Below are 12,980 nucleotides of genomic sequence, written 5' to 3' on the forward strand. Positions count from 1 at the left end.
GCACAAAGACTTTCAACAAACAGCCACATTCTTATTGCTCGATGCGTGGTATCTGTATGAATTTCAAAAAAAGAACATTTTCGTTTACGCGCGTTCCATACTTCCAGAACATGGCGCGCCGTAAAAATAAGTAGTTTATTCGAAACGTTTTGAGCACACCGCCAGATATTTTAAACGCTGCAAAATAACATAATATTCAAGTGAATTTTAATAATTGCACTATACAAAATGTAAATTACTTCTAAAATAAATAATTCTTTCATTGATACTTAGTTAATTTGTATATAATGAGTAATGGATGATATTAGGTTACTACTAGGACTGGCTGTTTTAATGTCAGCAGTAAGTTAACTGTTTCAGAATCTTTTAGAGGATTCAAAGTCTTGTATGCAACTGTTGATAATTAGGTATTAAAACACTCATGTGATGCTTTTATTAATAAATAAACCCACATTCGTGTTTTATAAGGGGTACATTACACAACAGTTGCATAAATAAGTATTAATAGTGAATTATCAAGGGAGTAAAGCACTGTTTTTCGTCATGAACGTCCTATTGAATAGTGAGCATAGCAAAGGAATGCATAGGTAACTCCCTAACAGCGTAACAGAGCTTTAGTTTAGACTCCCAAGACTAGGAATTAGATCTATAGAGCGTACTTAGACTTAACTGAGACTTAAGTTGCGTAAAACTTAGCTGTTAAAGCATCGGAATTAATAAACTCCGCAGTCAAACCACTGTCACTTCACGACATTTAAAAGGACTTATAGGACACTAAACAAAAATTATTATATATATTAATACTACAAACAAAAATGAATTTCTTTAAAACTAGATAGTCACTATTTTAATCTTAATTTTTGTCATATGTCAAGCTCACTCAATTCTGGATAATTATTTTGCAATAAAATTCAATTAAATTGCATCCAGAGGCCTACCCTACAGAAATACAAATGGCATCACGCACTAAAAAGGACTTGTACCTAATAGTGGATGCCCAGGCTGCCCCGCGTATTTTGGAGGGGGCAAACAGAGCAGGAGGCTCAAACCAGCCTCCTCCACATTCGCTGTGGACTTTTGCAACATCAGGGGGCTTAGCTCAAATTTAAATGCCATCTACTTCCGACTTGAGACGGCGCAGCCGGCCCTGTTCTTTTAAACCGAGACACAGATATCCTCTCTGGCTGATACATCTTACCTCTCATACCCGTGGTATAATCTGGAACACTCCTTTATACCGCGGGCTGGCGTGTGCGTTTCGTAAGGGAGGATGTGTGTTCTCGACGCCTGAGTTTTCTTGAAAGACAGAACATGGGTCCTGGATAGGGATCGTCAGGCTGGGTGTAGACTGCGACGATCATCCGCCAATCTACGCATGCCTGTATAGTTCCCATATCGGTAACGCAGAGACTGACCGGCTCCTCGAGCACATCCAAATGGCTACAGATTCCGTGTTGGAGAAGATCCCCACTGCAGAGATCGTGTCTCTTAGGGATTATAACGGCCACCACACCGAATATCTAGGCTCACGTACCACCGATCATGCAGGGAGATCTGTTCACGACTTCGCCTTAGCATCGCTCGCCAAGGCTGTCCAAGGAAACTTCTGCCAGTCAGCCATTCCGCCACTGCACAGGGACGAAGACTCGCTGGCCCATGACGCGAAAGCTGATCTCCTGGGCTCCCTCTTCGCGTCCACCCATATTCCGCGGTGCGAGTAATACATGCCGGAAGTAAAAATCCGGCATGGCGCCGTGCTTAAGGCACTTTTCACCTTGGGCATTCATAAATCAAGCGGGCCCGATGGCATTTCCCCGATAATGCTGCGGACATTGCTCCGGAAATGGCGCCGGTCCTTATCCGTCTTTTCCGGCTCTCCTACTCATAAGGCATAGTCCTAAAATTATGGAAGGAGGCTTTAGTGCACCCGAACCCTAAGAAAGGTGTACGCTCGGATCCGTCCCATTGCCGACCCATTGCCATTACCTCCATTTTCTCCAAAGTAATGGAGTCGGTCATCAACCGCCAGCTCTTGGGATACCTAGAGGAGCACTAGCTGATCAGCGACTGCCATTACGGTCGCTTAGGTAGTGATATTGCATACCTCACCCGTAAATGGTGTGCCCATTTACAGGTGAGGTATGCTGTTGAGTCGAAGGGAGAGGCGTTGGCGGTGAGTTTGGACATAGCGAAAGCCTTCGATCGGGTGTAACATAAAGCGCTCATAGCGAAACAAAATTTAGTACAATTGAACCCCAAGAAGACCTTGCGCGTTCACCGCTAAAAAGTCTCCCTTCGTCGTATCCCCTCAATTCCAGATCACTCCTCGAACTGCCACAGCCTGTATTGGCATACTTGGCGTCGATATATCGAGCGACGTTCAGTTCTGTGGTCGCTTGGAAGAGAATGCCAAACTGGCCTCTAAAAACCTTTGTGTACTCAGTAAGGCGGGACAGTACTTCACTATAAGCCATCGCCTGCAACTATATAAGGCGCAAATTTGGCCTCACATGGTGTACTATTCTCACCTCTGGGCAGATGCTCCTCAGTATCAGCTTCTTCCATTTGACCGCATACAATGAAGAGCGGCTCGAATCATCGACGATCAAGTCATCTCCGATCGGCTTGATTCTTTGGCGTTGCGTAGAGATGTGGGTTCTCTCTGCATATTCTACTGTATTTATCACGGGGAGTGCTCAGAGGAGCTTACGTGCCACCGCACATTACGTGCAAAATACCACCCGCATCACGTTGACGTCTGTCATTCCAAAACCGCGCATTTCGCGAGAAATTTTTTGCCTCGCACAGCCACTTTGTGAAATCAATTACAAGTTGCGGTTTTCCCGAATCGATACGGCTTTGGGACCTTCAAGAAAAGAGCATACTCACACCTTAAAGGCCGGCAATGCATTTCTTGACACTTGCTGTTGCGGATGTCTATGCGCGGGTGCCTCAACTCTCCCCTTCCTGTGAGCCTTTTGCCCGTTTGTCCCCTCATACAGAAAAAGAAATCTTGTGTGTATCCACGTCAATATTACAAGGGACTGTCTGGAGTACTGGAGATGACGTCATCGCGACTAGGTAAAACAAGTATATCTGTCACGTCACTAAATTTGACGACCCATATAGCCTAACACTTAGCTAGAGGTCCCGGGTTCGAATCCCAGTAGGTGCCTAGATGTTTATGTCAAATTAAGTAAAACTATCGTATTAAATATATCGTTGGCTTGCACCCATAGCACAGGCTTAGCCTAGTTTGGGGCAAGATAATTTGTGTAAAAGAAATATATAATATTTTAGCGTGTGGTGTCGCACCAGAATAGCTCCACCCCATCTCCTCCCGTGGGTGTCGGAAGAGGCGACTAAGGGATACAAACAACAGAGTATGGGCAGCAGCATCTTTCTTTAAGAGCACACCATTTACTGCGATCGCCAAGCGTGGCGATTATGGCTAAAGCCCCCCAAATATATGACTGACACTATAAGACCCCGGCCCCAAGTCCCCAACGGCTCGTGGTAGCCACGGTAGCAGCCACATAAGCGACAGGGCAGGGGGTGCTAAGAATCCCCGTGTGCGGCAGCGCTACCACAAACGAAGACCATTGGCCCTGGAAACATACAATATCAAGTCACTGCGGACCGACGAGAAGTTGGAGGAACTGGACGAAGCTGTGAGCAGATTACGATGGAATGTCGTGGGGTTATCTGAGGTCCGAATCCTATTACACCACAGCTGAATATCGTCAGACGTCAGTCAGCCTGTACGAGATTAGTATGGCCCTAAAATAGCTTAAAAACAAGAAGGCGCCGGGTGATGATGGAATTACAGCTGAGCTTCTGAGAGCTGGTTGTACCCCTGTACTTAAAACGCTCCAGAAACTATTCAATTCCGTCATCCTCGAAGGCAAAACGCCGCAAGCATACCATAGAAGTATAGTGGTGCTGTTCTTCTAAAAGGGCGATAAAATGCTTTTCATATCACTTCTGAGCAATGTCTATAAGTTGTTTTCTAGAGTTATTACGAATCGACTTCCAGCCCCCCGAACAAAACGGATTCCGAAAAGGCTTTAGCACCATAGACCACATACATAAGCTGCAGCAGGTTACACAGAAGTCAGAAGAGTATAACCAGCCACTATGCTTGGCGTTCGTGGACTATGAGAAAGCCTTTGATTCGATCGAGATCTGGGCGGTGCTTCAGTCTCTCCAGAGGTGCAACATTGATTACCGATATATCGAAGCGTTGAAGTGTTTGTATAGAAACGCCACCATGTTAGTCCATCTCCAGGATTAGATCTCGAAGCCTATCCGACTGCAGCGGGGAGTCAGCCAAGGCAATGTCATATCACGCAAGCTGATTACCGCTGCGTTGGAAGATGTCTTTAAGCTTCTGGACTGACACGGACTAGGCATCAACATCAACGGCGAATTCATTACTCATCTTCAATTCGCAGACGATATCGTTATCATGGCAGAGACCATGGACGACTTAAGCCATATGCTCGATGGCCTCAATACAGCTTCCCAAGGAGTAGGTTTCAAAATGAACATGGACAAGACGAAGATCATGTCAAATGTACATGTCGCACCTACTCCCATAACAATTGGGAACTGTACTCTCGAAATTGTCGACGAGTACGTCTACCTCGGACAAACAATCCAGTTAGGCAGGTCCAATTTCGCGAAAGAGGTCACTCGTCGAATCCAACTCGGATGGGCAGCATTCGGGAAGCACCGTAAAATCTTCTCGTCCCAAATACCACAATGTCTGAAGACGAAGGTTTTCAACCTGTGTGTGTTTCCAGTGATGACTTACGGTACGCAGACGTGGTCGCAAACTATGGGCCTTATGAGAAAGCTCATGGTCGCTCAGAGGGCAATGGAGAGGGCTATGCTCGGAGTTTCCCTGCGAGATCGAGTCAGAAATGAGGAGATCCGTAGGAGAACCAAAGTTACCGACATAGTCCAAATGATTGCGAAACTGAAGTGGCAGTGGGCACGGCATATAGTTCGACGGACAGATGGCCGTTGGAGCAGTAAAGTCCTCGAATCGCGACCACGTACCGAAAGACGCAGTGTTGGTAGGCCCCCCACAAGATGGACCGACTATCTGGTCAAGATCGCCGGAATATGTTGGATGAGGGCAGCGCAGGACCGATCGTCGTGGATATCTTTCGAAGAGGACTTTGTCCAGCAGTGGACGTCTTTCGGCTGATGATGATGATGTGTCAATATTATTATATTTTCAGTATTATAACGTACCACGTGAGCAGGTGCCGCGTGTGGCCCGCGTGCGCACACAGCGCGCAGGTCAGCGCCAGGCCGCGCACACACCGCGCGCACACCGCACAGCGCGGCGGCCGGCCGCACGCAACACGCCCGCACTCCGCGCCCCACTGCTCCTGCCGCTCCCGGCCCCGCACCAGCTTCATGACCTGCCACCACCCGACTGTTACTTACTGTATATACTCACAAGTTAAAGGCACGATTATGTCTTGCATTCTAGTCATTTAGTGATTAAATATACCTACTCGCCTCTACCCAAACATCTTTCACACTACGAGTGAGTATAAACATATCGGCTGTAACCCGACAACCTGCGAATACGGAAGGGTTCCGTAGAGCTCCCTATAACCATAATACAAGTAATAGAACAGTCCAGCCTACGCCTGGGCGGAGCAGAAGGGCTGGTACATGCAAAAAGTAAAATATATGTATACATTTTTTTTGTGTGTTGTTTTAGATTTAACAATAAAATTCTTTAGGTCATCACTAATAACTGTAAAGTCAGAAATGAATATGCATTATATTTCAATACAATTTTTGAAGATGCATAGTTTTTGCGAAAACTTACTTTGCAACCCTTATCAGAGGTTTTTCTGAACTCTCTTTGACCTAAAACAGATGAATAACATAGATGTGACATAATATTTGATCATAGTAAAATACCTACTATTCATTGCAGTTGTGAGGCAAATTATGTTTTCATTTTGCCATGAAGACAAAGTTATTTTGTACGTGCATTTTCTTTAGCTGACATTGAACATCATTTCAAAATTGTATTTGCTTAAGTTATGTATTACCCAATAAACATATTTAATTATAACCTATTTACCTAACTTAAGAAACAAAACTATTTTATGTTATGCATTGAATCACGAAATTTAGTTCTCTTAGATTGGATAAAGTGAAAAAGACAAATTACTTAACATTGATAAAAGATCTGTAACAACTGTGGCAACAATTTTCGAAACATTCTTTACAGAAATACCTGTTTCCACTAGAAATTCTTTGAAGTTATTTATATAAATGATCTCCCTTATATTGCTAAGGATAAATATCAAATTGTGTTATTTGCTGATGATACATCACTCATGTTTAAAATACACCGTTGCTTACCAAATTTTGATGTTGTTAACAATGCTTTAACTAAGTTGTACATTGGTTTGAAGCCAATAAATTATTAGTTAATGGTGACAATACGAAGTGCATTAAATTTACTTTACCTAATGTTAAACAAGTGTTAATCAATATACAGCTTAAAAAGATGCCGCTGTTTTTCTAACTCGAATAACGCTTGATGCCGAACTCCAATGAGGCCCTCATTTAGAAAACTTATCGAGTAGACTTAGTTCTCCTGCATACGCAGTAAAAAAGATTCGTTCTGTAATGAACAGTTTTCATATGAGGTAAATTGCCGAGTTACCATATTATGTAGTTTTATAATTTAAAAGCGATATACGCCAAGCGGTGCGGAGAGTTGGCTACACTCGGTCATGTGAGTAAGTTCTATATAAAATTGTGTGTGGAAGTTAAAGTAATTCGGGAGTTACAAAGTGATTTTTTAAAAGGCCACCAGCGCGTCTATCCTAATAGTTCCTTAACAGACATTGAAACTGCAAGATTGGTTTATTTTAGTTACTAGCCTTTAACTAGAGCCCTTCGCCATGTAAATGAACTCCACAACAAAGTGGACATTTTTGAGTGGAAGTGGAGTCAACTCGCAAGGGTATTGTTATATGTAGTATGTTATGGTAAATCGTTGTATGTTCAAGTTTTTTGTATTTTCTGGTGTGAGTAATTGTTTGTAAGTAATGTAATGTTTGATTGTATGATTAGTTATAGATTGATTTGTTTGTTGTTTGCTGTGTTTGTTATTCTTGTTTGTTTGTAACTGTCGCATTAGGTAATACCTGAAATGATAGTTGCTATGTGTGGTAAATAAATACTTTCACAGCCTTATGTCATATGGTATATTATTATGGGGTAATGCTGCTGCTACTGATTCTATTTTTGTGCTGTAGAAAAGAGCTGTTCGGGCAATTTATGATATGGGATCAAGAGAGTCACTTAGATCTAAATTTAAAGATTTTAAAATTATGACTGTTCTAACCAATATACAGGATGTCCCAAAGTTATGGGACATGAAGGGAAAGTACCTTAAATATCAAAGATAGACTATTTTACTGAAAGAAAACCTTATGATGTCTTTAAAATTTAGTAATTCTGCATTCAAAGATTTTCTACAAATTACTTGCCTCGTCTGGGAATCGAACCGACTTAAATGTAAAAAATGAAAGTAGTCAATTAAGTGTGTATTTTTTTGTAAATTAATTAATTAAATGCTCAAAATGTGATCCCTCTTGTCTTACGCAAATCGCCAATCTTTTAATGAGTCCGCTGCCTGTTGATTTTCTTATCATTTTATGGTGAATACTCGATATGATATGGCACAATTCTGTTTGTAACTCACCCACGTTCCCGTATCGTTTTTTGTAAAGCATATCTTTCACGTATCCCCAAAAGAAGAAATCTAATGGTGTAAGGTCCGGGGATCTGGCCGGCTAATCGGTCCATTCGTACCAATCCAAGTAGGAAAACATTCATTTTAAGTTGTTCCTTTTTTTTTAAATACTATGTTACTTAAGAAGAGTTATTAGTTTTTGGCCATTCTTTCGATTGGCATTATAAAAGTAGGGGTGTTTTTTATTACATTTCAGTCGGTTCGATTCCCAGACGAGGCAAGAATTTTTTAGAAAATCTTTGAATGAAGAAGTACTAACTTTTAAAAATAATATAAAGTCTTCTTTCAGTAAAATAGCCTATCTTCGATATTTAAGGTACTTTCCCTTCATGTCCCATAACTTTGGGACATCCTGTATATGAAAATTTAGAATATGTTCATAAAAATGGCAATAAATTTCGAAAGGTATATGAAAAACATAATATTAATACTAGAAACAAAAACAAACTATTAATGCCCACTTCTAGGCTAAGTAAACTCAACAAGTCATTTACTCGTATCGGTAATTGCGTTAGATTTTATATTAAGCTTTCTGAGAACATAATGGAAATGTCCCTCAACAAGTTCAAAGCCTATATTAAAGATAAACTTATAGAAAAACCGTATTACAATCTAAAGGATTATTTAGATAATAAGAAAACTTGGGTATGAATTGCTCTAGAAGATTTGAGATAAATATAATAATATCTATAATTATAAATTATTATACTATAAGCAAAATGGTCAAATTGTAAGTAGTGTTGTTTAGTGAGTATTGTTGAATATATTGTAGATGAATATTATTATTTTTTGTTATTTGGTTGAGTTCTTGTGACAGTTTCCATCATACTCGCTTAAATGTCGTTGCTTGTGGCGGCGACATGGGACGGGTCGTCCCCTTCCTTAAAATATGGTTGAGGGAGGCGATGGCTGGCTCATGCGTCATGCTCGTCAACGGGCGCTGCTTGTGGTGGCAGGATGATCCTGTTGCCGGAGGTTCGGCTTCAGATTCTTAAAAGTTATTATATCTATATATATTGTAATTATAATCGCTTATAAAATGCTCACAGAATACCTTTATTTATTTACGATGTGTGTGGATGATACAGCTACTGTATTTTAATAACATTTGTATTAATTTACTTTTACTTTTTTGACTTACTCTTAAAAAGCATTGACAATTTGACGTTTGAGTATGTTTGTCGCATCACTTTACATTTATATTTGTTAATCAATGAAAATGTAAATCTTGATATCAAAGAGTGACAATGAGTTTCTTGCTACTTCACGAAGTTCCTTTACGAAGTAGCGGTAGATAATAAGAAAAAATATTTTTTTTAACATTCATAAGTGTCATTTCCGTGACCTACACGAATAAAGTGATTTTGATTTGATTTATCAAATCACAACAAGGCCTATCATTATTTTTTTTAATAAAAGTTGCATTAAAACGCCTTTATATTAAACTAGCTGCCCCGACAGACGTTCTTCTGTTCATATTAAAAAAACTCTTGCGGGTGTAAATTCGTAAAATCCGTTCTTTGCTGACCTCTACTCGGCGAAAGGAATATTCCTACCAAATTTCAAGTCTCTACGCCTAATGGTTCCCAAGATATCGTGATAAGTGACTATATACGTGGAAATCTCTTATATATATATATATATATAAGCCCGTTGAGTTTCTTACGCCCGATCTCCTCAGGTCTGAGGCATTCATTTTGGACTGGGTGGTAGATTATTTCGAATGAGTGGTAGTTTTTGACTTTCAATAAGTGATTTTAAATCCTATTTTGAATAAAAAATATATGAATTTGTATTTGAATAGTGGTATTTTTATATTTCTTTTTCTGTTTTAATTTAGTATTTAAGATGTTTTTTGTGTGCGTTATATAATATTGCTAATAAAGCTATTTCTATTCTATAGTAAATATCAATCAACTCCCAATTACCTCCGTTCGTTTATACAAGAGCTGCCAGCGATGGAGTACGTCGGCGTAGGTCCGCTTGTAGCAGTGGTAGAGATGGACTGTGGCCTCGTCGAGTTTCTCCCCCCTCGCAGACGGGTCAGCGTCCAGGTTTTCCGCCTCCGAGCAGGAGTTGCTGCGAAGGATGGGCAGAGTCCAGCCGTCCGCGCTGATCTCGCTATACTGGTTCATAGTGCTGGTCGGAGACGGGTTGTTGCCCTGCAATTTTTTTCTGATGATGAAACACAGCCGAAATGTAGAACACGTCATAAATTACACCATAATAAGCTTCGACTGCTATGTCTATACATTGCCGCATTTACTCACGTGTTTAAAATATCTTGGTGAAAAAGCAGCAATGTAAAACAGGTTTTTCATTGCTGCTTTTTCACCAAGATGATTTATTCAGATCTGGTTTTATTCGGACAGTTACAGTAGATGCACAATTACCCACACACTTTTTGAGCGTGGTGACCGATAAGAAAACATTTTTTTTTCTTTTATTAAATAAATGAGAAGTTAATATTGTTCAAAATATTTTTTATCTTATCTTATCTACATGTAGGTTATTCAGGAATATTTACCATTGAAACTATAGATTTACGGTGACTAGAATAAGAAACAAAAGTTTCAGACTTGATATCTTCTAAATATCTGAAAAATACCGCGTCAATGGTGGTCCCATATTATGTTGTGGATTCTTGTGGATCATTATTCATTTTCAAATTCAATATTTTCGAAAGAAAAGTTGTCAACCGCTTTGATTTTTTATCAGCGAAGTTGATGTTGAAATCGCCAGCCAAAATAAGTGGAAATTTATTACCATTTGTACCAAGTATTTTCGACCCTTCTTCAGTGTACTCCTAATGGTTCCTCGTTCACAAGTCTCTCGTCAACAAGGTAACTGAGGTGGGGAGCGTGTTGACTAGGGTAGCGTACCTAATAGTCAGAATTTATGAACGGTATTCGTTTGAGGTCATTCACGCTCCGACTTCAACACACTCAGACGACGAGGAGGCCAAGTATGAGGACGTCTCAACAGCCATTCACACTCCGAAAACCCACTTCAACGTTGTCATGGGAGACTTCAATGGAAAACTGAGCAAACGTAGCGGCGATAAGTTGAGAGTGGGGCAATTTGGTTATGGAAATTGGAACGCCCGAGGCCAGATGCTGGCTGACTTCATGGAGGAGGAGGATCTCTATATGATGAACTCCTTCTTCATGAAGCCAGAACAACGCAAATGGACTTGGATCAGCCCCGATGGTGCCACCAAAATGAGATCGACTTAAACATGTCGACCAAATGACATCTATTCAATGATGTCTCCGTGATCAACTCAGTGAAAACTGGGAGTGATCACCGCATAGTAAGAGGCACATTGAATATCAATCCAAAACTGGAGCGGTCTCGACTGGTGAAGTCTACGCTCCGACCCGCACCCATCCAGATCCAAAACACCGAAAACTTTCAACTCGAATTGCAAAACCGCTTCGAATGCCTCGGTGACTGCGTAGACGTGGACGAGTATAATAACCGGTTCGTGGCAGCTGTTCAAACGGTTGGGTCTAAGTTCTTCAAGGCCAGCCGTTCAAAAGGAATCGGAAAAATCTTAGACAATACCCTCAAATTGATGGATGTAAGACGCCAAATGGCTTCAGTCCCCGGACGATGCTTCCCAGTATAGGCAGCTAAATAGACAGATCTCCAAGTCATTGACTCGCGATATACGCCGCCACAATACAGATTGTGTGAAGGCGGCCATAGAGCGTAACAAAGGCTCAAAAGTATTCGCACGAGATTTGTCTATCGGGCAGAGCCAACTGACAAAGATGAAGACCGGTGACGGCAGGGTCGTTTCGTCTAAACCCGAACTTTTGAGGGAAGTCGAGAAGTTCTATGGACAGTTATACACGACCGCACGGGCACCTGTTACCAACAAGGCTGAAGACCCAAGAGCCAAATTAAGCCGACACTATACCGAAGATATCCCAGACATCAGCCTGTACGAGATTAGTATAGCCCTTAAACAGCTTAAAAACAACAAGGCGCCGGGTGATGATGGAATTACAGCTGAGCTTCTGAGAGCTGGTGGTACCCCTGTACTTAAGACCCTCCAGAAACTCTTCAATTCCGTTATCCTCGAGGGCAAAACGCCGCAAGCATGGCACAGAAGTGTAGTGTTGTTCTTCAAAAAGGGCAATTAAATGCTTTTGAAAAACTATAGGCCCATATCACTTCTGAGCCATATATATAAGCTGTTTTCTAGGGTTATCGCGAATCGTCTCGTGCGCAGGCTAGACGACTTCCAGCCTTCCGAACAAGCCGGATTCCGAAAAGGCTTTAGCACCATAGACGACTTACATACGCTGCGGCAGGTTATACAGAAGACAGAGGAGTATAACCAGCCACCATACTTGGCGTTCGTGGACTATTACAAAGCCTTTAATTCGATCGAGACCTGGGCGGTGCTTCAGTCTCTCCAGAGGTAACACATTATCTAGCTATATCGAAGCGTTTAAGTGTTTGTATAGAAACGCCACCATGTCAGTCCGTCTCCAGGATTAGATCTCGAAGCCTATTCGACTGCAGCGGGGAGTCAGACAAGGCGATGTCATATCGCCCAAGCTGTTCACCGCTGCGTTGGAAGATGTCTGTAAGCTTCTGGACTGTAACGGACTGGGCATCAACATCAACGGCGAATGCATCACTCACTTTCGATTCGCAGGCGATATCGTAATCATGGCAGAGACCATGGAAGACTTAAGCCATATGCTCGATGGTCTCAATACAGCTTCCCAAGGAATAGGTCTACAAAATTAACATGGACAAGACGAAAATCATGTCATAGTCCATGTCGCACCCACTCCCATAACAATTGGGAACTGTACTCTCGAAATTGACGACGAGTACGTCTACCTCGGACAAACAATCCAGTTAGGCAGGTCCAATTTCGAGAAAGAGAAATCCAACCTTCGAATCCAACTCAGATGGGCAGCGTTCGGGAAGCTCCGTAAAATCTTGTCGTGCAAGTGCCAAGTGTCTGAAGAGTAAGGTTTTCAACCAGTGTGTGTTGCCAGTGATGACTTACGCTACGCAGACGTGGTCGCTTACTATGGGCCTTTTGAGAAAGCTAATGGTCGCTCAGAGGGCAATGGAGAGGGCTATGCTCGGAGTTTCCCTGCGAGATTGAATCAGGAATGAGGAGATCCGTAAGAGAACCAAAGTAACC

The 12,980-nt window shown here is 41.7% G+C and overlaps 1 protein-coding gene across 1 annotated transcript in view; it reads right to left on the reverse strand.

Annotated features, from left to right (window-relative positions):
• Positions 1 to 12,980, reverse strand: part of LOC126969133 (GATOR complex protein WDR59) — a 29,589-nt gene that overhangs the window by 1,217 nt on the left and 15,392 nt on the right. The window contains exons 10-11 of the mRNA XM_050814443.1: positions 9,733 to 9,966; positions 5,263 to 5,435 (exon numbers count right to left, since the gene is read on the reverse strand). Coding sequence (XP_050670400.1) covers positions 5,263 to 5,435; positions 9,733 to 9,966 — 407 coding nt within the window. The remainder of the gene's footprint in view (positions 1 to 5,262; positions 5,436 to 9,732; positions 9,967 to 12,980) is intronic.

This window comes from Leptidea sinapis, chromosome 17 (assembly GCF_905404315.1).
Source record: "Leptidea sinapis chromosome 17, ilLepSina1.1, whole genome shotgun sequence".
NCBI classification, from domain to species: domain Eukaryota; kingdom Metazoa; phylum Arthropoda; class Insecta; order Lepidoptera; family Pieridae; genus Leptidea; species Leptidea sinapis.